This window comes from Sturnira hondurensis, unplaced genomic scaffold (assembly GCF_014824575.4).
Source record: "Sturnira hondurensis isolate 20B ecotype Veracruz unplaced genomic scaffold, ASM1482457v3 Scaffold0020374, whole genome shotgun sequence".
Classification (NCBI taxonomy): domain Eukaryota; kingdom Metazoa; phylum Chordata; class Mammalia; order Chiroptera; family Phyllostomidae; genus Sturnira; species Sturnira hondurensis.
Window position 1 is genome coordinate 856,145 of NW_028093005.1, and position 25,778 is coordinate 881,922.

Below are 25,778 nucleotides of genomic sequence, written 5' to 3' on the forward strand. Positions count from 1 at the left end.
ATGGTGATATTTTAATTCTTCTTTTCTTCACTTATTATCTGAAATACTATCAGAAAAAAAAACATCTCTTCATCTATTATTTGGTTATGCAGGAAACTCTTGAAAATGCTTGCTCACCTCCCTTGCCCTCATTACATTTAGTTCCATTGTATCTTCCAAAGATGACCATTAAGATGTTTTGTTGTATGAAGTCATAAATTTTAAAATGACTGATGTGTTTTAACCCATAATTATTACTCTTTTTGTTCACTCAAATTGTCCCAATGAGCAGTATATCCAAGGAGAACCCTGACCAGTGATCTCTGATAGCTTTCTTACTTTCTGGTATGACAAGGTGTTCTGAACATTTCCAGTTCCAGACAAATCAGCCATTTTTCTCTATGGAGCCCTGGTTCCTTTTATTATTTTTTTAAGATTTTATTTATTTATCTTTATAGGGGAGGGGAAGGAGAGAAATACCAATGTATGGTTGCCTCTCATGAGTCCCTTGTTGGAAACTGACCTGCAACCCAGGCATGTGCCCTGACTGGGAATCGAACCACGATCATGCGGTTCGCAGGCCTGTGCTCAATCCACTGAGCTACACCAGCCAGAGGCCCTGGTTCCTTTTAGTAGAAAAAAAGTAATAAATACACCATCTAACTCTGAACCCATCCTCCCAAAATCTCCTGGGGTATCCTTTTTCTCCTAATTACTCCAGTATCAATATGAAGTATACCCAACTGTCTATCCAGCTAATGCACCAGTGGCAAACACAAGGCTCACAGGCCAAATTCAGCCCTCCACCCTGTTTCTACCCTGTGGCAGAACTGAGCTCTCACTTAACTGTTAAGGAGTAGTTACACTTACACAGTCCTAAAATTACAATCAACCTTTTGAAGACAACCATGAGAGTGATGTGGCCCCCAGTGAAAATGAGTTTTGATACCCCTGAGCTAATGGACTACACTCTGTATGGCGACCTGCCCAAGTCTCATAAGTCTACCTTGCCACCCACTTAGGAGACAGAAGTGGGAGCAGAGAACAGGCAAAACTCGATGGGAAAAAAGTGACCTAAAAAAAAAAAAACTTAGGTAAAAGAAAGGATTGCGTATATCAATTCCAAAAAACATATTATGAATACACAGACAAATCAGAATTTTAAAAGTAAAAGTGATGGAGGTTAAGGTGTGGGAAAATAATGAGTATTTTACCTACCTTTAGAAATTTCCTACAATTCAAAATGCAAACAAGTTTTGCGTTATTAAATACATTTATGTGCCCTAGAAATAAAAGACCAAACTTCAACTTGAAAACATCAATTACCTAAAAATTTTAAAATATTGTTTTGCAAAATAAAGTGCTTCATAAGTAAACTGTCACATGATGTCATGTTAGGCCAGAGACCCAGAAAGAACAAGTAGAATGACAGCACCAGATGGGCAGCCTGAAATATAAGCCCCAGCCTCAAAACAAACAGCGTTCATTACTCTTTTAGAGAGGAAAAAAGGTGTCATTAGGTTTTCTCTGAAATGTTTATTAGCAAAAAGAACCTTCCAACAATCAAATACTCTTTTCAACTCAAACTCAAAGTAGATGCTAATGCCTTGAAAAGCATAAATGTTGTTCAATTTGAAGATTTAACAGTTTGTTTCACTTTCATTTCATAAGTAAAATGAAGATAAAAACAGATTTGCAAGATTTGCTTTTAACTCAACAGGCCTGGCTTATTTACAACAATTTGTAAATATTCCATGTATTACTTTCACTGATCCCTAAAAGAGTTAAAAATTAAACATATTTTATTCAACAATAAAAAATTGTTGAATAAATATCAAGTACTTATTAGGCATAAAGCCAGCTATTGAATTTATTATTGAATTATCTTTAGTCACAGTACCAAGACATCTGATACAGGATTACTTTTCATTGAAAAACATCTCACTTGGCTACCCTGGCTGGTGTGGTTCAGTGGACTGATCACCTGCATGTGAACCAAAGGGTCATCGGTTCGATTCCCAGTCAGGGGCACACTGAGAGGCAACCACACATTCACGAGTCTTTCACTCTTTTCCTCCCTCCCTTTCTCTAAAATAAATAAAAGCTTTAGGGGGAAAAAAAGAAAAAAACACCTCAGTTGACCCTGGCCAGGTAGCTCAGCTGGTTAGACCATCATTCTGACATGCCCAGGATGTGGGTTCAATTCCCAGTCAGGGCACATGCGTGGGTTGTGGGCCAGGTCCCAATTAGGGGGGCTGCGCATGAGAGGCAACCACACACTGATGTTTCTCCCCTTTTCTCCTTCCCTTCACCTTTCTAAATATAGATGAATACAATCTATTAAAAAGAATGAACCGATGGCCCTGGCTGGCGTAGCCTAGTAGATTGAGAGCGGGCCTGCGAATCAAAGGATCGAGGTTTGATTCCCAGTCGGGACACATGCCTGGGTTGCAGGCCAGTTCCCAGCAGGGGCCAGGTCCCATCGGGGGACGCAACCATACATTGGCAACCATACACTGGTATTTCTCTCCCTCTCTCCTTCCCTTCCCCTCTAAAGATAAATAAATAAAATCTTTAAAAAAAGAATGAATCAATGAATGCATAAATAAAACAAAAATTAATGTTTTTTTCTCATCCCCCTTCCCCTCTCTAAAAATCAATAAAATAAAAGAAAAACACCTCACTCAATAAACATTTACCAACTTACTAAGACTTGTTTACTCTTCAAACAGTCTTCTAATAGTCCTTTACACAATTCTCATCTTACAAAAGAAGACCTCTTGTTGATGTTCAGAGCATGAAATCAGAGACAGCTTCGGTATGAGGATCCACAAGTAAAAATAGAACAGATTCCAGAGACTCAAATTGAGAAGGGGGAGGAAGAACACAAGCCTTATTTAAGAAAAGAACCTATGGCCCTGTCTGGGTAGCTCAGTTGGTTAGAACATCATCTCTATACACCAACGTTGCAGGGTCTATCCCTGGTCAGGGCACATACAAGAATCAACCAATGAATGCATAAATAAGTAGAACAAACAATGTTGGTCTCTCTCTCTAGCCCCTACCTCTCTCTTAAAAATTTGTAACAAACAACCTATGGTTCTATTCAAAACTAAAAAATAGAGTATTTCCCATAATTTGGTTACAAAGTGTTAAATAATTTAGGACTACACTTTTCAAACTAGTTTTACATTAGGATTACTAACAGGATGTTGTTAATATCTGCTATCAGTATTTCAACAACACAGTATTCAGAATTGCTATATAACTTACAACTTAGTCTCTTTATGAAAATGACTACCTTTAAGATACAAAAACATCACCCTGGCTGGTTTAGCTCAGTGGATTAAACGCAGGCCTGAGAACCAAAGGGCTGCCGGTTCGATTCCCCACCCTACACAGCACATGCCTGGGTTGCAGCCCAGGGCCCCACTAAGGGGCACGTGAGAGGCAACCATACACTGATGTTTCTCTTCCTCTCGTTCTCCTTCCCTTTCCTTCTCTCTAAAAATAACTAAATAAAATTTTAAAAAAAAAAACCTCCCAATAAGGATTCTTAAAAAAAAAAAAACCAGAAATATCATTTACTGACATTACTGGAAAGACCAATCTAAATTCTCATTGTAGTTATATTTTCTATCTACTGAAAGAAGGCTTTAATGTAGTTCATTCTCCAATGAACATCAAATGTTAATGCTAGTAGCCCTGGACAGGTGGCTCTGCTAGTTGGAGTGTGGTCCTATACACCAAAAGGTGTATTTGTGGGTTCGATTCCCAGGTCAGGGCCCATGAGAGGCAAGTGATGAATGTTTCTCACATTGATGTTTCTATCTCCCTTCCTCTCTCTCTAAAATCAATTTTTTTAAAAATATCCTTGGGTGAGGATTAAAAAAGAAGTATTAATGCTAGTCAACAGTAAGTATGAACATTGTATCCAGACTTAAAGTGAAATAATCCTAACTACATCGATTAGATAGCCAATAAACTCAAATATATTTTTATGGTCCTTCAAAATAGATAAGACACTGCAGTCTCATCTATACAACTTGTTTCAAAAGGAGTCGAGAATGTAGAAACAGAGAAAAAGAGTAAAGATGCCAGAGAACAAGGTACTGACAAAAAAGAAAATACAATTGTAGAAATTCAAGAATAAAGACTGCTTAGTTCTTCTAATATAATCTGCCAGCCATTCCCTTCCTAACAACCCTTGCAGAGATTTAAATTTAGCATGTACCTGAAAAGTGCCACCCATTCACCGTACATTTACTGAGTGCCTACTATCTGACAAGCAAGTACTGTGTCATGTGCTAGCAATATAATGTAGTGATCATTAGTACTATCATCAAGTATTTCTGGTTTTCACCCTTTGCACACAAGTAAGGCATTTCTTGGCCCTTTAGTGGTTGGAAGAGACCATGTGACTAGATCTGACCCATGACTTGTAAGCAGCAGTGCCTCCATTCACTTCTGGAAGTAGCATCTAACTATTGGTTACACAAAGCCTTCAGAAAAACAATGCCTTTCTCTCGCAAAGTTTGAAATTGTAACCTAAATGAGCACAGACCTCCGCTAACCTGAGCCAAGGAAAAATACACCTTTGTGTTTTAAGCCACTGAAATTTCAGGGTTGTGCATGTTTTTAACCACAGCATAATCTGGTCTATAATGACGAACACAAAAGGTGATCAGTACAGGTCTTTTTCTCACAAGCTACCTATGGCTAGGCTAGGTCTCCCTGACTTCATGCTGGCAAAGTTTTTTTTGTCCTGTTTTTTAAAAGACAAATACTATTACCTATTTTAGTATATTTTCTGCCCAATTATGGAAACTTTCTAAATCCTGATTTTATCAACTAATTTAATAGTTATTCAATTTCTGTGATTTCTGCAAACTTAGTATATACACTAGTGTCTTAACCCAAGTAATTATTTCTTGGAATTGAATCACTCAAGTTCAGGAACCCTCACACAACCAGCAGCAGAACACCCATCCTAGTTTAGCATGAACCAACCCACCACCACTCTGGATAACTGCTCGACTGCACAAGCACCCGGCCTTCCACACAGCTACCACGATCCATGTGTCAGGTGTCTTACTGGAATCACTACAAAGTATCATACATGGCTGAGGAAGGAGAAATGGGGATTAAGAAATAGGGTATCAATAGTAGACTGATCAGTTAATATCTAAGGGGCAAGGACAGAAAACTCATGGCTAAGCACAAACGTTAAATGCCTTAAGAATAAAGAAAATACTAAGCAGAGTGGGTAAAAATTCACTAAAAATACACCAGGCCCTTCTCTAGTCACATATGCTCAATGCCAACAACCTTGAACAACTATTTTGCAAGAAATAGGGTATCAGAGAAGTCACATAAGCAGCAAAAATATTTGAACTGGTCCTTTACCTTAAGGGATGAGTTTATGTTACTAAGCAGAGATGGGAAAGAGAAAGGAATGCTCCCAAATCAAAAGTATGTGTTACACGGGAAAAGAACCACACAATAGGAGAAAAATATTTTCCAAAGGGAAAATTCCTAAGACACAGGGTCTGCTTTTAAATATCCTATTTTGCCCCCAAGTATAAAGTGCTTTAAAGAAATACATAAAATACAAATGTAAATTACAATATAAGACAAAAAAAGAAACAAGACGGAGACATTAAATGGAACCAGAAATATTGATAATATAAAAATGCCTACAGGAGCCCTGACCATGGAGCTCAGTTGGTTTGACTGTCATCCCCATACACCAAGGTTGTAGGTTTGATCCCTAATCGGGGCACATAGAAGAATCAACCAATGATTGTAAAAAAAACAAACTGAGAAAAACAAAGCCATGTTTCTCTCTCGCGCTCTCCCTCAAACTCAACTTAAAAAAATAAAAATTGGCCCTGGCTTGTGTGGCTCAGTGGTTGAGTGCTGCTGACCTGGGAACTAAAGGGCACATGCCTGGGGTTGCAGGCCAGGTCCCCAGTAGGAGGGTGGGGCACACAAGAGGCAACCACACTTTGGTGTTTCTTTCCCTTTCTCCCTCCCTTCCCCCTCTCCAAAAAATAAATAAAATATTTTAAAATAAAAAATAAATAAAAATTAGCCCTGGCCAGTGTGACTTGGTTGGGTGTCTTCTCTCAAAGCAAATGGTCCCAGGTTCAATTCTTGGTCAGAGCATGTGTAGGTTGCAATTTTGGACCCTGGGTCGGGCTTTTGTGAGAGGTGGCTGATTGATGTTTCTCTCTTGCATAGATGTCTGTCTCTCTCTCTTTCTCCTTCCCTTCCCCTCTCTATAAAAATAAGTAATATCTTTAAAAATAATAATTAATTTTTTAAAAAATTAGTTCTAGGAACTTTTTAAAAAACTGCCTATAAGAGACCTCAACATGCACAAGTTTAACAGCCTACACTTTCAGCTGTAATGCTTAATTTTTGATGACTGACTAGTTCAATGTAGTCACAATTTCTAGCAGCTGACATGGAAATATGATCAGACAGTCACACAACTAAGTGTCACTCAAGTTAAAGAAATTACTTTTTTGATAAAAGAGAATTATTAACATTGCTAACAAAAATAAATTTACTCCTAAAGTTCCCCTTAAGAAGGATACTATAACATCTTCACAGGGCTGCTACTGATATACCTCCACTGATGGAGACCGCAATGATATCACCTAAAGCAAAAATCTGTAAAGACACCTCCACACAGGGTAGGTGTGCAGTGCTCCACAGCTGAGGTTGCAGTTCAGGGCACCCAAGACAATGACGATCTATTGCGGGGCAAGGGGAGTAAAGAGATCAGCAGGCAGGTGGTTTCAAACCCCCGTGTGAATCTAAATGAAGGGACAGACCCTCCCCTCCTTCTAACAAATGCACAGATATATGGTGAATATAATTTCAAGGGATTATAGACTATAATATCTATCTGAGACCCCCCAGAGAAAAGGCTGACTACAGAGACTTTAATCAATCTTCAAAAAGTATAATTTAGCCCTGGCTGGTGTGGCTCAGTAGACTGAGTGCTGGCCTATGAAATGGGTCACATGTTTGATTCCCAGTCAGGGCACGTGCCTGGGTTGCAGGCCAGATCCCCATTAGGATGTATGTGAGAGGCAACCATGCATTGATGTTTTTCTCCCTCTCTTTCTCTCTCTGTTCCTTTCTGTCTAAAAATAAATAAAAATCCTTAAAATATATATAATTTAATCTTGGCAAAATTGAATATGGTAGCAAATATCAGATTTGCTGTCAAGGCCACATTACATTCTATGTGGTCAACTGAGAGTAAACCTAGGGTACAGCAGACATAGTCAAGAGCCTTAACAGTCTTATGACTAAAGAGGAGACTATTCCAATGGATATTTAAAATGGCTTAATAGTCTTCACTGACTCATGCAACCATAACCCTCGACCACTCTGGACCTGTTTTAGTTTCCTCTAACATCCTAGCCCTTTCATATATCTGGCTATTTCCTATTAGTTATTCTTTTCTTAGCTTATTTACCACTTCCTCAATGAGGCTGCCCTAATTCTTCCTGCTATAGTGTCCTCAGACTTTATGGTAATTATAAATTTGACTATCTTCCTTGCTAAACTAATATGCTTTCTTTTTTTGTTTGTTTGGTTTTTTTATTTAACTCTTGTTCAAGTACAGTTTTCTTTCTTGTATTCCCAGCCCTGCCCCCCCAGTGCTCTAAACTAATATGCTTTCTATGAGGGTCTATTTCTCCAGTGTCTCCCCAACTCAATAGTATTTAAAGTCAGCATTCAAATATTTACCTAAAGAAAAGGATGAGGCCACCTCTGATGAAAAGCAAATTAGCCTCAGACATTTTTAATCTCCTTTCTGATATGCAAATTTAGCTGAGAATGCTGTCAAAGCAGCTAAAACCAAATACCACTGTGAACACTTCAAAATAAATAATAAAGCATTCATACAATGTATGGATTTGAGCAGTACTGCTTTCTGCTATTCTCTCCAAATTAAGCTGTTTGTAAAAATGTGCACCCAGGAACATAAAGAAGCAACCTATAATTAAATGGCAAGGCCACTGTTACTTATTTAAACCTCTCATAAATAATACAACCATATCATCTTCATGATAATGCTGCACTCCCTTGCCGTTCTCTATAGATCAAATGCTATTTAGCTCATTCAAAAGTGGTATCAGATTGTGAAGGAACCATTAGAAAAGAAAGTGGCCAGAATACATTTGTTTACTCCGATGTTAATTATTACTTGACCCATAAAGAAATATTCTCAAGGACCCTAAGAATGATGCATACGGTAAATCAAAGTTTAGGACAGAAAAACGAAAATACATCAGGTGTTTTAACAAGAAGAAATGTAATGAGTTATTGGATGCTTACAAAAATACTGAAAAGGCTAAAAGAGTTAGAGGAGAAAATATGACAACCAAGAAATAAAGAACTGACACAACAGCAGCCCTGAAGGTAAGAGTTCAAGAAGAGAATAGCAACGGTGACCTGGATTCAGAGATGAGTCAAGAACAAATCACCACATCACGCACCTGCAGATCATATCCAGTGTAGTAAGAAAAATANTGAGTTATTGGATGCTTACAAAAATACTGAAAAGGCTAAAAGAGTTAGAGGAGAAAATATGACAACCAAGAAATAAAGAACTGACACAACAGCAGCCCTGAAGGTAAGAGTTCAAGAAGAGAATAGCAATGGTGACCTGGATTCAGAGATGAGTCAAGAACAAATCACCACATCACGCACCTGCAGATCATATCCAGTGTAGTAAGAAAAATAAAAGACACACAGATTGAGGAAGTAAAATTGTATTTATTTGCAAACCATAATTGCATATGTAGGAAATCCTAAAGAAAATATAAAAATTTACTAGCTCTAATAACTCGATTTAGCAAGGCTGAACAATACAAGGTGAAAATACAAAACTCAACTGTATTTCTATACATTAGGTTGGCCAAAAGTCCATTATATTATATGATGGCTCTAGTAGTGCTTAGTTATCTTTAATTTCATTCAAAGTAATTTCATTAGATTGTATTGTAACAGCTGTCATTATCAGGGTGCATTTTAGAAAAAAACTTATCAAAACTGGTGAATTTTTGTGAGCCATTTTAATATTGAAGATGGAAGAAGATACACATTTTGGGGATCTTATGCTTTATTATTTCAAGAAAGGTAAAAATGCAACTGAAACACACAAAAAAATTGTGCAGTGTATGGAGAAGGTGCCGTGACTGATCAAACATGTCAAGAGTGGTTTGCGAAGTTTCTTGGTTCTATTGACATTTTGGCCAAATAACTCTCTGCTGTGGGGCTGCCTTACGCAGCGGAAGATGTTAGCAGTGCCCCTGGCCTCTACCCACTAGAAGCCAATAGTGGGAGATAGTCAACACAGTCAAAATATCCAAATCAATAAAGTTATTGATGAAAATAAAAAATGTCTTTTATTTTACAGAAAAAAAATAATAGACTTTTGGGCCAACCCAATATAAACAATAAATAACTGGAAAATAAAATCATAAATATAATTTACAACAGAATTTAAAAACACAAAGTACATAGAAATACATTTAACAAAGCAGGTACAGGATCTACACATGAAAAACTTTGCTAAAATTTAAAAAAGACCACAATAAATGGAGAGATATACCATGTTCATAGAATAAAAGTATCAATATTGTTAAGATGTCAATTCTCCTTAAATTCATTTATACAATCACTGCAATTCCACTCAAAATCACAGCATGCTTTTTTTGTAAAAAATGGTCAAAATGACTTCAAAAACCAAATCAATTTTTTAAAAGAAAAAGAGTTAGAAGGTTTATACTACATGCTTTCAAGACTATCTTGATTTATATAGCAATAATCAAGAACCTGTAATACTGGCATAGGGGTAGAAATACAAGTCAAAGTAACAGAATACTGAGTCTCCAGAGAGACCTATGTAACAGATTGGTCAACAGAATTTCAACCAAGTTCCAAGAAGGATAGTGTTTTCAACAAATGATGTTGGAACAACAGATTTAATATGCTACAACTGACATCAACCTTAAAAACATTATGCTAAGTGAAAGAAGCCATACACAAAAGAATAGGCTGTATTATCTCATTTATATGAAATGCCCAGGAAGGCAACTTCATAGGAACAAAAAGTAGATCAGTAGTTTCCTGGATACAGGACTGAGAAAGGGAAGTGACTACAAATGGGCACAAGATTTCTTTCTGGAGTGATAGAAATGTTCTCAAATTACATTGTGCTGAAGGTTGCACAACTATAAATGTACTGAATTGCAAACATAAAATGAGTAGATTTTATAATATGCAAATTAAACCTCAGTATATATATGTTATTAACAATAGACTTTTAGGGGGGAAAAGGAGAGACTAAGTCCTTGGAAATTAAAAATACAACTGTTAAAATGAAAAACTGAATGGCCAGTCTAAATAACAAGCATGACTGAAGACCAAGTCACAAATATGGAAAAAAAGGAGAAAGAAATCTCTACAACATAGTAACAAAAGACAGAAAATAGACAATATGAAAATTAAAAGGCAAAGAAACAAGACTAAAGAGTTCAAACACCTGAACTATAAATTTCTACTATACTAGAAATTCCAAAGACAATGTAGAAGAACATAGAGGATGACAAAAAATTAAAAAAATGGCAATTTGTAAGCATGATGAAACAATAAAAAAAGAAATTTCTGAGCTCAAATTGGACCTAAGCCTTCAGCCTAAAAGAGCTCATTAAAAACCTAAAACAATGAATGAAAAAAAAGTTACACTTAAGACACACGGGTAAAAATTTAGAACTCCAATTACACAGAAAATACTTTAGAACTTCAAAATATTATACACAAACAAAAATTATACTGACATTAGTCATTCTTCATCACTGTCTTCTCAATGAGGAATTCTGGACAATGGAAGAATGTAACAGTGGAACAAAGACATCAAGGTTCCATGGGAAAAATATTTTCAACCCAGAATTCAATTCTCAGAAAACCAAACAATAAAACCTGAGGACAAAATAAAGGCATTTTTTCAATATGCAAAAACTCAAAATTTACCACCACACACTCTTAAAAAAAATTAAAACAACATAGGGTAGGAGAGAAATGATAGCTGAGTGTGTGCTAGAACTACATAATACCTAAGTGAAGCTAGAAAGAAGTAAAATTTTGATGCTTAAAAACAATTCTTCAACAGGCAAAGTGTCAGTGGTGAGAATTACAGCTTCTTTCTAGTTCCAAAATCATTTTTTGGTATTATAATAAGTATATTAACATAATCATATAAATGAGACTAGACAAGCACAGACAACTTATTTCAATTATAAAAGAGAAGTGGCCCTGGCTGGTGTGGCTCATGCATTGAGTGTCAGCCTGCAAACCAAAGGGTCGCCAGTTCAATTCCCAGTTACTGCATGGGCCTGCGTTGCAGGCCAGTCCCCAATGGAAGGCATGCAAGGGGCAACCACATACTGATGCTTCTCTCCCCCTCTCCCTCCTTTCCTCTCTCTCTAAAAAGAAATAAATAAAATCTCTTAAAAAGAGAGAGAGAAGATAAATGTTACAAAAAATTTTTGTAGCCTTGGCTGGTGTGGCTCAGTGGATTGAGCACCAGACTGCAAACTAAAGGGTAGTGGGTTTGACTCCCAGTCAAGGCACATGCCTGGGTGGCAGGCCAGGTCCCCAATATGGGGTGTCCAAGAGGCAACCACACACTTATGTTTCTCTCCCCCTAATTCTCCTTTCTTTTCCCTCTCTCTAAAAGTAAATAGAAAAAACAGTTTAAAAAATAAGAAAGTATAAGCGTGAATTATAAACTCCCTTCTGGAGACTGGAAAAGGGTGGTGGTAGATGGGACTTACTTCTCACTGTATTCTCTTTTCTCAGAATTTATGTATTTGCCATGAATATACAGTATTTTTATAATTTAAAGAATTGTTTTAATAAAAACTTAAATTGTGTTTTAGCAATGGAATACTGTGTAGGCCTCTGAAAAGAACAAAGTAAGTCTCTGCATACCAATACATAAAGATGTCTACAACTATATTAAGTGAAAAACTAAGATGATGAAAAATGCATTAAAATGGTACTGTGTTTACAAGAAAATGTTTAATACAGTCACTTTGGAAGACAATTTGGCAGTTTCACAGCAAGTAAAACAATCATACCACACCACCAGCAATTGTACTTGTAGGTACTTATCTATGTGAAAAGAAAACCTAGGTTCCCACAAAAACTTGTACACAAATGTCTACAGCAGCTTTACCTGTAACCACTAAAAATTGGAGGCAAGCAAGGTAACTATGTTATCCTTCAAATGGAAATGGATAAGCAATCTGTGGTACCCTTCAAATGGAAATGGATAAGCAATCTGTGGTACAATGGAATATACACAGTAGAAAGTATTAAAATGAAATACTATCCAGTGATAAAAAGGAACAAGCTACTGATTAATGTGGCAATATAGTTGAATTTAAATCCATTTTGGTAACTGAAAGAAGCCACACCCTAAAAGCTACATATTATACATGGAAAAGGCAAAACTACAGGGGCAGAAAATAAATCAGTGGTTGCCAGGGACTGGTGGAGGGGGAAGTGGCAGACTGTAAAAGGGACACATAAAGGAAACTCTAGGGTGTTATACGTGTTCTGTAGGGCCCTGCAGTGGTGAATACATGACTTTATGCCCTTGTCAAAACCCACAGACATGTATATCTCAAAGAATGAACTTGGATATATGCAAAATAAAGTTTAATAACCAATGAGGATAGAACAAAGACTAATGGCAAATGAATCTAACTGTATTACAAATGCACAACACAATTTCATTAAGAGTTGGGAGGAAAGGAGCTGACCTACGTAATGCTGGAAATCAGTGTTTTGGTTGCAAACTGAGAAGATAAGGACAAAAAGAACTATACATTAAACACAGTACTCCAGTTCTGTTTGTTTTCCACAAGGGTATGGAATAACAATTCTAAAACCGCTTTTCAATAAATGAGTTTCTCACTGTCTACAAGGGAAGTTACAAAAAACAAGAAGGAAAGGCTAGAACAAACACTCTGGTACTTTACTGGAACCAGGAACATCAACATGAACCCAAGTGCAGCTTAATATATATACAGATGGATGTACAGAAACATCATGGATATGTACACACCTGGGTTAGTGTAAGTAAGCACACATAGCCAACCCCCGTCTTATAAAGTAATGATCCTCCAGCAGCAACGAGCACTTCCAATGTCCAGATCTTGGTTTCTGGATACAATTCTGGAGAACTAGCCCATTCTAGGGCTGGGACTGAGGAAATGTAAGATAGGTCTGATATGTCTGTAGTCATCAGAAAATAAGAAAGTGTCAAAAGGACATAGGAACCAATCTCTGAAAGAACTCTCAATGACCTAAGCCAGAACAATTTAGGAACAAAATGATATGTGGTTCATTTTATGTGTCAATTTGGCTAGGCCACAGTACCCAGATATTTGGTCAAACATTATCCCAGATGTTTCTGTGAAGGTGGTTTATGGATGCATTTACAATTTAAATCAGAATACTTTGAGAACAGGCTACCCTCTACGATGTGGGTGGACCTCATACAATCAGTTGAAGGCCTTAATTTAAAAAAAAAAAGACTGGACTCCCCTGAAGAATTAATTCTGACAGCTGACTGCCTTCAAAGCTGAACTGCAACATCAGCTCTGCCCTCAGTCTCCAGGTTGCCAGGCTACCCTGAAGATTTTGGACTTGCCAGTCAAAATCAATAATGTGACTGACATATGCATCTTATATAATACGGAGGTATATATGTACCTCCATCCATCCTACTGGTTCTGTTTCTCTGAAGAAGTCCAATACAAATTTTAATCCAAAGTATAAAATAAAATAGGTAAGTCCACGCTGAATAGATGATTGACTTAATAAATAAATGGGGGAGAAGTGACAAATCTTCCTTACAGAAGAATTCCAAATATAAATAGATATCCTTCCCCCGAGAAGGTAGGGCCTAGTCCCTCCCTCCCATATGAAAGTGGGCCGGACTTAGTAAGAGAAAAACAGTAACTAACAGTGGACAAACCCGACCAACACCGCCCTAACCAAGAGACCAAGGTTCACATCACCAATGTCCTCCTCACCTGCCGTGCACCACCGACACGTGGTGGGGCACTTCACCTCGGTGGCAGCCTTTCTGAAAACCCAGAACCCCACTCTAATCATAAGAAAAACATTAGGTAAACCCAATTTGAAGAACATTCTGCAAAATACCTCACCAGTATTCCTTAAAATGGTAAAAGACATAAAAATTAGGGAAACTGAAACTCTCACTGAACAGAGGAGACAAAGAAGGTGTGATAACCTAAATGCAATATAGTAACCTGTACAGGCTCCTGGAACAGAAAAATAGAAATAGACATCGGGTAAAAACTATGGAAATCTGACTAAAGTATGGACTTTAGTTAATAATAACATATCAATACTGGTTCAATAATTGTGATAAATATACCATACTAATATAAGATGTTATAACAGGAAAAACTGGGTGCAGGGTATATAGGAACTCTCTATACTATCTTCATAGTTTTTCTATAAATCTAACACTGTTCTGAAATTAAGGGTTTTTTCCTATTTTTTTTTAGAGAGAGGGGAAGGGAGGGAGAAAGAAAGGGAGAGAAACAATGTGTGGTTGCCTCTCATGTATCCCCACTGGGGAACCCGGCCCGCAACCCAGGCACGTGCCCTGACTGGGAATCAAATATGCGACCCTTTGGTTCACAGGCCAGCACTCAATCCACTGACTCACACCAGCCAGGGCTAAGTTTAGTTTTTAAAGACACTTTCCACAGTGGTATTGCTTCCTCAACAACGATACCACATGCCTTAAACCTTGAAGAGGGCAGCAGGAAGCACAGTACCTGCACCGAAGCCACTGCTGCACCTGCAAGAGTTAAATATAAACCAAGCTGGATAACAACAGTTTTGTTCTATTTCCACCAAGCAAATACTAAGGGTAGAAGCAGCAGCAAAAGGTATAATCCTAAGGGAGAGATATAAAAACAACCAGAGAAGACATCAAAAATACAGTCTTTCCCTGAGGAATTACCACACCATAGATGTTCACAGCAGTTTAAAAAAAAGAAGTTAGCATAGCCTAAAGCCCTATGCTTCTAATGATGACAATATACTGTTAAATACAAAGATAAAATATCATCCCCTCAGTATTGAGGGCTCAAGATTATTAAGGAAGGTCTCAGAAACACCTCTCTTTACAAAAGCCATGAAACAGATGTTTTAGTTTTAGAATTCTACAGAAGATGAGAAACAAACTCAAAGTATCAGGTGAGGCCATGAGCAACAAGTCAGTTTCCTTACCAAAAGCCACAGAGTTCTCAGAGTTTAATTAAAGTGTGCTAACGTATAAAAAACAGTTTTAATAATAAACTGACCTGGGTTCGAAATCTATTTCTGCCATTTCTTGCTAAATATATCTAGAGAAGTAACTTCTTGATCTAATGTCAGGATGCTTTAAGAGAATCAAATATGTGAAGGAACTTTTAATAAACTCAACTTCAAACAGTATGATTTTCACTAACATTCTTAACACTAAAGGTTCTTCCTTTCAGAATTCAGTTTACTAAAAAGGCAACAAAATGCAATGAATAGAAAAATAAATCAAATGTTAACAGAGGCTACAAAGGGATGACTGATATTCCAGCATATGTATGTTTTATCTCTTCCACATCCATAATAAACATGTTCATTTGTAATTACAAAAATTAATTTAAAACATACATTTGTCACCTTCCTCCAGAATATCTTGATTTAGGCTACTTGACGTTTATTTTAAATAATCTGACTCAACCTCAAAAAAGTAAGGAAATCAAAGGAACATAGGACCTCACAGACATCCTATGATCTAAGCAGAAAGGGACAATGGGATCACCACATTTTTATATTCTCTATGTAGAACTAATCTAAATGCTGTTAAAGGAAAGGCTCAGAGATTAATGAAGTCTAGTTGTCTTGGTTCTGCTATTGTGAATAAGCCAAACTCAATTTCCTCTTCTAGAAACTGTGGCCCTGGCTGGTGTAGCTCAGTGGATTGAGCACAGGCCTGTGAAGCAAAGCGTCACCGGTTCGATTCCCAGTCAGGGCACATGCCTGGGTTGCAGGCCAGTTCCCAGTAGGGGGCACATGAGAGGCAACCACACACTGATGTTTCTCTCCCACTCTTTCTCCTTTCCTTCCCCTCTCTCTAAAAATAAATGAAATATTAAAAAAAAGAAAGAAAGAAAATGTGGCCAGCCACCTAGGTAAGAAGCCTAAGGTAGCTAAGGTAGAGGACCATACAGAAACTCTTAAGACATGGAAGGGCAGGGGGAGCCTGAAAAAGTGTGTGTGGCAAGGGGGCTTTAAATTTTGTGATAATCTATGAAGTTCTAAAGAGTTAACAGCCATCGTAACTAGAGTAGATAAACTGCTTTGAAAGAAAAGGAATGACTTGCTGAGGCAATGTAAGTGTTCCAACAATTGTCCTTGACCAAAGCTATACTTTAAACAAGTAATTGGGGGGTAGGGGGGGTCAACATGAAAAAGGGAAAGAATGTCTATACTACTGTGGCAAAGTATCTATATTCTAATTATTAGTCAATATTTTTGTCTATCTTTTATTACTCAATATTAGTCTACCTTCCCCACTAGAAGGGGAAGCCAGGGATTAAATCATGAATCTCTGTATCCCTAGAACCTGGCATATAGAAGGAATTAAATGTTTACTGAATATGCCCTGGCTGGTGTAGCTCAGTGGATTGAGCGCGGGCCTGCGAACCAGACGATCACGGTTCCATTCCCAGTCAGGGCACATGCCTGGGTTGCAGGCCAGTTCCCTGCAGGTCAACTCCCAGCAGGGGACGCACGAAAGGCAAGCATACATTGATGTTTCTCTCCCTCTCCTTCCCCTCTAAAGATAAATAAATAAATAAAATCTTAAAAAAAAAAAGATTCACACATACCTTAAAAATGTAGTTTCTTTAAAAAAAAATGTTTACTGAATAGAATTCTAATTTACTTCCTCCCTTAAAAGTTTAGTACGCATGTACTTAAGTTCTTAGTAGTATGATAGTTCTGATCCATTCGATAAATACTTATTGTTTGCCTGCTATGTTTCAGTCACCCTTCTAAGCATCTGTGGTATGTCAGTCAATAGGCAAAAACAAAAATCTGTCCTCACGGAGAGGACAATGTCATCAAATTGTCATATTCCACCCTGTCCAAAGCAGTGCTACTCAAAGTGTATTCCATGAATTGGTGGTGCCAATTCACCAAATTGTTACTGGTCCATGACACAGCAAGCTAGAGTAAGCATTTAGAAACTCACACAGAAATCTGAAAGTCATTTTAAATAATGAGCCTAATATTATAAAGTATGGGTTCAAATCTTTTTAATTTTTCTAATAATTCATTTTATTGTTTTTCAAAGTATCACTACATAATGTATTGGAAGTTTTTTTAAAAACTAGTCTTTCGCCACAGATAATTTTGAGGAGCACCAGTCAAATGCACTGTAATCACATGACTTCCCTCTCCTGAAACAGAATTCTACACTTCAACGTTTTTAAGGTCTTCCACAAATACTAGCCTTTCCAAGTATTAATTTCCCACTAGTTCAGTTTATCATATATTCCAACCACACTGAATTGCTTTCAGCACAAGCCTTTGATCTTGCTTGCTCTTTTCCCTCTGTGCAATCAAAACTTATATCCTTTTAAAGTAAAGCACAAATGACACCAACTTCTCAAAGCTTTCCACAAACCAGACAGGTAGGAGCACGCTTTCCCTGACTGACACTAATACTTTAAAGCGGCCCTCTTCAGGAGATTTTCTGCAGATTACAAATTCCTGGAATATAAAAACAATAACTTGCTCATTTGGTATCCCTATAATACACAACAAAAGCATCGAATTGGCTGAATAAATGCTGTTAAGAGACAGTGTTACACATGTATAAATGAGCTTCACTCAAGAGATCAGAAAATTCTCTAAAATTATACCACAAACTGTGTGTTCACTTTTCTCAGGAAAAAAGTCTTTAGTTCTCTTATAGTAGATTCTCCAAGGAATCTAAGAAACCTTGAAATGTTAAAGAAACCATTTATTGATAAAGGGCTCAGATTTCATCAGCAGACAGACCTACTTCTGCTGGCCAGCTTCAACAGGCTTACCTTAGGGAAATTACCAAATACAATATAAACCTCAATCTCCTTATTTCAAAAAGGTGTCAATATTTACTTCAAAGATTTGATGTGAGAACTGAATGTCACTACATATGGAAAGACCTAGGATCATGAGTCCAGTTGTGGTCAAGGCACATACGCCTGGGTTGCAGGTTTGGTCCCAGGCTGAGGCACATACAAGAGGTAATAACCAAATCAATGTTTCCTTCTCACATCAGTGTTTCTCTCCCTCTCTTCTCCACTCTAAAAATAAATAAATAAAAATTTTCAAATAAATTACATATTAGTGGTGAAAGTTGGGGGGAGGCAGGGCACACAGGGGCTGGATGACATCTGTAATAGGGGCAGGAATGGAGACATCTGTAATAGTGTCAATACTATAAATACATACATACTATAAATACATACATACATACAACTTAATACCATCCCTTGAAAGTTGTGATCAGACTACTTTCTTAGAAATCTTCAACAAGGTTAGTTGTCTTTCAGAAAACACCTGTTTTAAATCTGTCATCTTTAGATTTCTGCCTGTCATGCCAAGTAATTCTAATTACTGCTTTCTCTACACTGATAAATGCAAAGATTTTTTTAAAGTATATAATATGCCCTGGCTGGTATGGCTCAGTGGACTGAGTGCAGGTCTGAGAACCAAAAGGTCGCCGGTTCAGATTCCCAGTCAGGGCACAGGCCTGGGTTGCCGGACAGGTCCCCTGTTGTGGACATACAACAGGCAACCGATAGATGTGAGAGGATGTTTCTCTCCCTCTTTCTTCCTCCCTTCTCCTCTCTCTAAAAATAAATAAATAAAAATTTTTTAAGTATATAATCTAAGACCCTCACTGAGTAGCTCAGCCTAGATTGACATCCCAATACACCAAGGCTGTGGGTTCCATCCCTGGTCAGGGTGCATAGAAGAATCTACCAATGAATGCATAAATAAGTGGAGCAACAAATCAAGGTTTCTCTCTCTCCAAAATCAATAAATCAAAAAAAATTTTTTTTAAATACATAGTCTAGCCCTGGCTAGTGTGGCTCAGTGGATTGAGTGCCACTGGCCTGTGAAGCCAAGGGTCCCCAAGTTTGAACCCCAGTCAGGGCACAAGCCTGGGTTGTAGCACAGTCCCCAGCAGGGGGTACACGGCAACCACACACTGATGTTTCCTTTCTCTCCCTCTGTCTCTCCCTCCCCTCCCCTTCCTCTAAAAATAAATAAATAAAATATCTAAAAACAGAAAATATAAAATAAAATAAAGTAGTCTAATGTTAAGAGAACTGACATCTTGATTCAGCTGTATGCCAAACTGAACTGAGCCCATTAAAACAAAAAAACACTTAAGAGTTTTATTTAATTTAAGCAATAGTACATGTATGCCAGTTTACCATAAATCACTGTACCCCCCAAACAAAAAAGTTTGCACTTCAGTACCCAAGACCAAACAATCCAAGGACTGAAACTCATCTTAACAGAGTCTTCACCAGAGACAAAGAAGCCACAAGCAACAGTAATATTGTGGTAGTGTGTGCATTTCAGTTTCCATACTAGAGAGCACTCCAATAATCATGGCACCTAATTTTACAATTATATGCAGACTACGACCAATTACAATGTATATCAACTTATATAAAGTATATATAAAACTATACATTTCAGTACTACTTTAAATACAGTGGATTATTATATTAATATATTAAACCTACAAATTATAGCATTTACTTCAACACCTTAATATATTCAACAGTATTTTAGAAAGTATTTTAAATACAGTGGATTATTATATTAATATACTAAAACCTACAAATTATAGCATTTACTTCAACACTTTAATATATTAAACAGTATTTTAGAAAGTGAGGTCATCCAATATAAAAGACTAGAAAATATTTTCAGTCTGAAGTAGTTTATTTATAGAAAATTAAACTATCATTTATAAAAACTAAATTTCATTATCAAAAATATTCACCAAATAACAAAAATTATAATTTAAAAATCACCTACTCCCTCATGTTAAGTAAATTCACTTATTCATTAAAAAACTTAAGACTTTTTTCCAGCTTTATTGAGACATAATTGACATATAATATTGTGTACAGTTAAGGTGTACAACATAATGATTTATGTATATATTGCAAAAATAAGACTATTTTAGAGCCTGTAACATAACACATCAGATGAGTAATTCCTTGATACTCCTTCCAGTACAGGGACTAGATGTCGTCCTACAACCCACCCTCAACCACCACGTTTCATTTATGCTTTTTTTCTGAAAGCACATTCAGTACAGTATGCAGTAGCTGCATTCTTTCTATAATAGTGTAATGATTTCTGGATATAAAAATCCCCCGACTATGTTAAACAATTAGTAGTTTCATGCAATGTAAATTTATTTTTAGACTTTTCTTCCATTTCTAAATGTGGGTCAACAATTATTAATGTTAAGATTATTAATTTGTAGCTCATCACCCAGAATGTTCTACCATTAGGGTGTCCTTATTAATAATAAATTGTGTTCCTGTCAATAATCAATTACTCTATTTCTGCTTAAGATTGTTAATGGAACTGTATGTCAGAGTGCCAATACATTTTAGAAAGGCCATTAAGAAATATTAAATCTTTCCAACTCCTCCTTTTATGAGTTTTCTTTCAGTATCTTATGAACACCAGGAATGCTAATGACACAAAGCACACCACAAACACTAGGCTAGCTGCAGGTGGTCCTATTGGGGGGGCGGTGGGGAAGACATGCATTGCTTAGGGCACTTATTGCAGTGTAGCTCAGAACACATACTTCACAGCCACCCAAACAGCTGCTATAGAAATTAGGTTTTCTTGAGCCCCATCAAGACATGCGGACTGTGGGGATGAGGAAAGGAATCTGTATTTTTAACAAACTCCCAAGTGACTTTACTGCACATTATGTCTGAGAAACACACATAGCTCACTCATCACAACCTACTCACATGGGTAGCCAAGGAGAAACAAATGTGGAAATTTTCCAGATTATTTTAAAATATGTAACCAAAATTTCGATAGTAAAAGCAGCTCAATTATTTCATTGCTACTGCATAAAGATTCTTCTTCCTAGGTCTGGGATGACAGGCACCCGTGAGAACTCTTGAAAAACAATGTTATCAAGGTCAAAAACAAAACAAAACATAACAAAACTTCAAGTGATCTTTAAAAGAAGAAAAAGACTTCTTCCATAGTAAATTTAGTAGGAAATCAGTCCCAATTTTTTTTCTCAAAGTTAACTGCCAGCATTAAAAAGCTTAGTGCTACTTAGAGTCTACAACATTAAATTCAAAGATACTTTCCTTGGTTCTACAGAATATTGGTCTTAACAATGGCCAAAATATCATTTTATGATTACCTTAAGAATATCACTTACATTTTAATGCACATTATTTTGTTCAGATGAGACTGTTTTTTCAATCATTTTGATGGTTACTTAATAAATTAACTTTGAATATTTAAACTTGTAAGAAACTACTTCATGATTGTGTTAATTATTGCTCCCTGGGAGGCAATACAGCTAATTATAAACAACAAAGTCTCTCAAATAAGAAGGTCCTGAATATGAATCTAGCTGCACCAATCACTACCTGTGTAACCTTGAGCAAGTTATTTAACCTAAGCCTCTATTCCTTATTGGGAGGATTAAATAAGATAATATATGTAAAGCACTCAGCACCTGGTACCTGTTAGTCCTCAGTAAACATTAGCCCATATAAACATATATAAAAGAATCTCTCTGAAAAGACACAAGAAATTATTAATGATGGTTTGCTTCTAAGAAAAGAACTTGAGGTCAGGGTGGAAAGACTATATACCTTCCTGTACTCTGTACATTTATCCAGTGGAAAAATAAAAACATTTACAATTTCTTATGCTGTGGGATTTCTTAGTGTTAAGCATAATGCGCTGCAAAAGCTAAATTGCCACTGCTAAATTCACAAAAGAATAAACTCATAGTCTAATAATTTCCACAAAGAAATACACAACCTATCTGATTTCAGGAATCACTTAAGTGTTCTTACTTCATTAACGATATCCACATGGTCTTCACTAAAACACCTTAAACCAGTGATTTTTCAACCTGGGATGACTTTGTCCCTCAGGGGACATCTGGCAACAGACATTTTTGGCTGTCACAACTGAAGGGATGTACTACTGGCATCTAGTGGACAGAGGCCAAGAATGCTGCTAAACATTCTATTATGCAGAATATAGAACCACACAACAATAATCCACCCAAAAAGTCAGTAGAGCTGAGGTGAGAAACTCTGCAACCCAAGGAATCATTCTGCTCAACTCTGAAAGTAACCAGTTTCTTCGTTTCAGTTACCTATAAAACAAAACAAACAATAAATTCTCCCCTCAAGTAATGAAGCAAAATCCTTAATAGTAGGCTAAGGGCTCAATAAATGAAACCATTGTTGGCCACTGCTGTAAATTTCTGAAATTCTAACAGCTAGAACCACTTACAGGTTTGTATCTACTAAATTTCAATACATTTCAAGATTTTTAAGTACTTATTATAAAGCCCTCCAAAGTGAACTCTAAAAGATTTCAAGAGACCAGATTACAATTCCTCCTGTTTTTAAATGATATTTGAAGAACCACGAAGCTCAATGTACAACTAAAATACACCAGGGCATTTATTTTAGTATGTAGTTAACAAGTCTTTCCAGTAAACTTATTTTTACACCTGACTTAATAATGCACTGCCTTGGCCTCTATTTTGTAAAAGCAATTAAGTAACTTTATTGATGGGGCTTAAAAAATTATAAACTAAATCATCCTCTTCTCCGATTTTAAAGCATAGGTTAGTGTGCCTTATCAAAGTGTCAACTATTAGTAAAGATCTTTGGGAAATGTCTTATCAATGTATCAGATTAATCGTGTCCAAAAAAGGGGCAAAACTGAACCAAGTGGCTATCAAAATCTACAGCTAGTTCATAAATGGGTAGGAAATAGATCTGAAATGTTTGCTACTACTGTTATTAATCATACTTTCTTAGTAACTGTGTAAACTTTTACACCTTTTTAAATGTGTATCTTTCTCATTATGAGTACTACTTTAATAATTTAGTATTTTCACATTGTTTAAAAGTTCACTAAATAACTTATTCTGATTAAAGAATTCTTAGGGAAACACCTTAATTCCTTCGTCCAAAACAAATTTTAAAATTACATAAAAGGTGTTTGAAAATATAAGATGCAATTAGGTTAACTGCAATTGTAATGTTCCAATACATTTTTCGTAATGGACATAGGTATCGTATCGCTGGAACTCCATTCACCTCAGTCACTCCCCTGAGCATCCAGAACTGTAATACTTGTCCAAACCTGCTTGCTCATGGTCTAATAATAAACCTAATTATACAATCTGTAACAGCCCCTAACAACCTTTTCCTAAGAAGCCGTAAAGGTAATTTAACTAAAACCCCAAATTCTCAGTAATTCTAATTCAAAAAAAGATTTCTTCTTGCCAGCCTTTGGCTTCTGCCGAGGGCTAAGGGCTGCTGACTGTACAGTGGGGAGGTGAAAATCCGCCTGAACTAAAAAGGACACACGCTGGGCGCTGGACAGCGGGGGTAACTGCTGGTTCATTTCTCTTTAAATCTGGCAGCACGTGGGGTGGCATTGTGAAGCCACCAACCCGCCTCCCCCCTTACACTCGCACACGTACGTCTCCAGCGCGCATGCTCCTCTCACACAGTCCTAGCAGAGTAGGAGCCAACCCCCTAAAAAGTCAACCTGGAAGCCGCAAACGGCCAGAGGCCGGGACAATGGGGGAGGGGGGCCACAGGCACCTCTGGGGAGGCAGACCCGGCCTCCGCCCCAAGCCAGAGCCCGTAGGCCGCAGTCCCGCGGTTCTGCAGGCCTGCGCAGGAGCCGGAACCGCTCCAAGCACAAAGCCCCAAGCCGGCCAGCGAGCGGCTCTCCGCTCGGCCCGCTCCTACCCTCCCCCAGCCGGGCGGCGCAGCCGGAGCCCGTGCCAGGCAGAGGCAGGCGAGGCGGCGTCCCACACCGTGCCAGGTCCTCAGACCCCCGCACGCCAGTTACGAGGCCACGGAGGCGCTTTGTTGTCCGCCACAACTCCTTGGACCCGGTGCTGCCCCGGCAGAAGTTTTGCGCGCCTCACCTATCCGGCCAGGGGCCAGTTTCTTCGCCTACTCTCGCCACCCGCTGCCCGCCCGCGGCTCAAACATCGAACCGGGGGAACTCGCAGCTAGGCGGGCCTACACTCTCCTTTCTACCCCCAAGGGGTCCAGCGGCCTCCGCAACACCTGAGACCCGGACCCGCCCCTCCTGGGAAAGTCGGTCCCGGCTAGGGATCCACAGCCCCTCCCCCGCAACGTCCCACCCAGCCGTGGGGGAGGGGGTAGCCTCTCCTCCTTTCTACCGGGCGCCAGGCCCCGTCCCAGCGCAGAGGCTGGGGTGCGTCCCCGCCCCCAATGCCCTCCGAAGCCGGGGAAGTGCTGGGCCCGGCCGGGACCGGCGCCTCGGGCTCCCCACCCTCGCGAGCCCTTACCCGGCCTCGCAGGCAGCTGCCGTTCCCCCTCACCCGTCCGGCCGCCGGTCCGGGAAGACAGGAGGTAAGCCGCAGTGGCTCGCCACGATCGCGGCCCGGGGCCCCGCCGCCCGCCCGCTCACTCACCTGCCAGCTGTCTTCGCAGTAGCAGTGCCGACTGCAGCTCCGTCATTCTCCCCGCCAAGGGCCCGGGCTGGCGCCGGGGCTTTCAAAGCGCCAGGGACAGGCTCTGCAGACTGCTGGAGATGGGTGTGCTAAGGAAACTGGGCCCCCACGACGGGAGCGCCGAGGCCGAGGGAGGCCGGACTGGGGCGGCGGTAGCAGCGCCTCGCTAACGCTGTGAGTCCGCTCGGTTCGGCTCTTCTCACAGCGCCTCACGCCCGGAAGGGGAGGGTACCCGGGCCGCCGCGGCGCGCACTGGGACTTCGCTCGCCAGCTTCCCTCCTTTAGCCCGCCCGTCGGCCCCACCGGTGCCTTCCCCCGCTACAGCCTCCCTGCGCGAAGGGCCGCTCCACGCAGGCGCCGTGGAGCTGCCTACTTCGGAATCGGCCAGCCCGCAAGCCCTACCCCTTTGCCTCCGTGCCCCGCCTCTGGCGACGGGATCCCGCCCCCAAAGTGCTTTTGCCGCCCCCCCCCAGCGCCGCCATCTTGAGAAGGTCGACTCCGGGCTGACTGCCAAGGCCTGAGGCGGTAGATGCCCCGCGGACGCCATGACAAAGAGGTCCCGGAGGGTCAAGACACCGCCCCCGGGTTGAAGTAGGTGGTATGGAAGCGCAGGGGCAGACAGAAAGGGTTGATGTGTTTAACAACTATCTAACGCCACACGTGGTGTGCGAATTAGTCATCGTTAAAGCCGAATTTTGTACTGGTGTGCTTCATTTTTAGCAGACTCCCCCCGCCAAATATAATTAACACACGTTGATAATTCATTTTACGGAAAGAATGCACAAAAAGATTGGTGAAATAAGCAAAATGTTCTGCATCTCATGGAATGAAATATTTACGCATCATTAATAATAATCTATGAGTA

The 25,778-nt window shown here is 39.0% G+C and overlaps 1 protein-coding gene across 1 annotated transcript in view; it reads right to left on the reverse strand.

The window, feature by feature from the left end:
• The window catches only part of UBE2G1 (ubiquitin conjugating enzyme E2 G1), a 128,449-nt gene extending 103,172 nt beyond the window's left edge, over positions 1–25,277 (reverse strand). Inside the window, exon 1 of the mRNA XM_037029619.1 lies at positions 24,875–25,277. Within this exon, the coding sequence (XP_036885514.1) occupies positions 24,875–24,920 (46 nt within the window). The 5' untranslated portion in view covers positions 24,921–25,277. The remainder of the gene's footprint in view (positions 1–24,874) is intronic.
• Between the last annotated feature and the right edge of the window lie 501 nt (positions 25,278–25,778).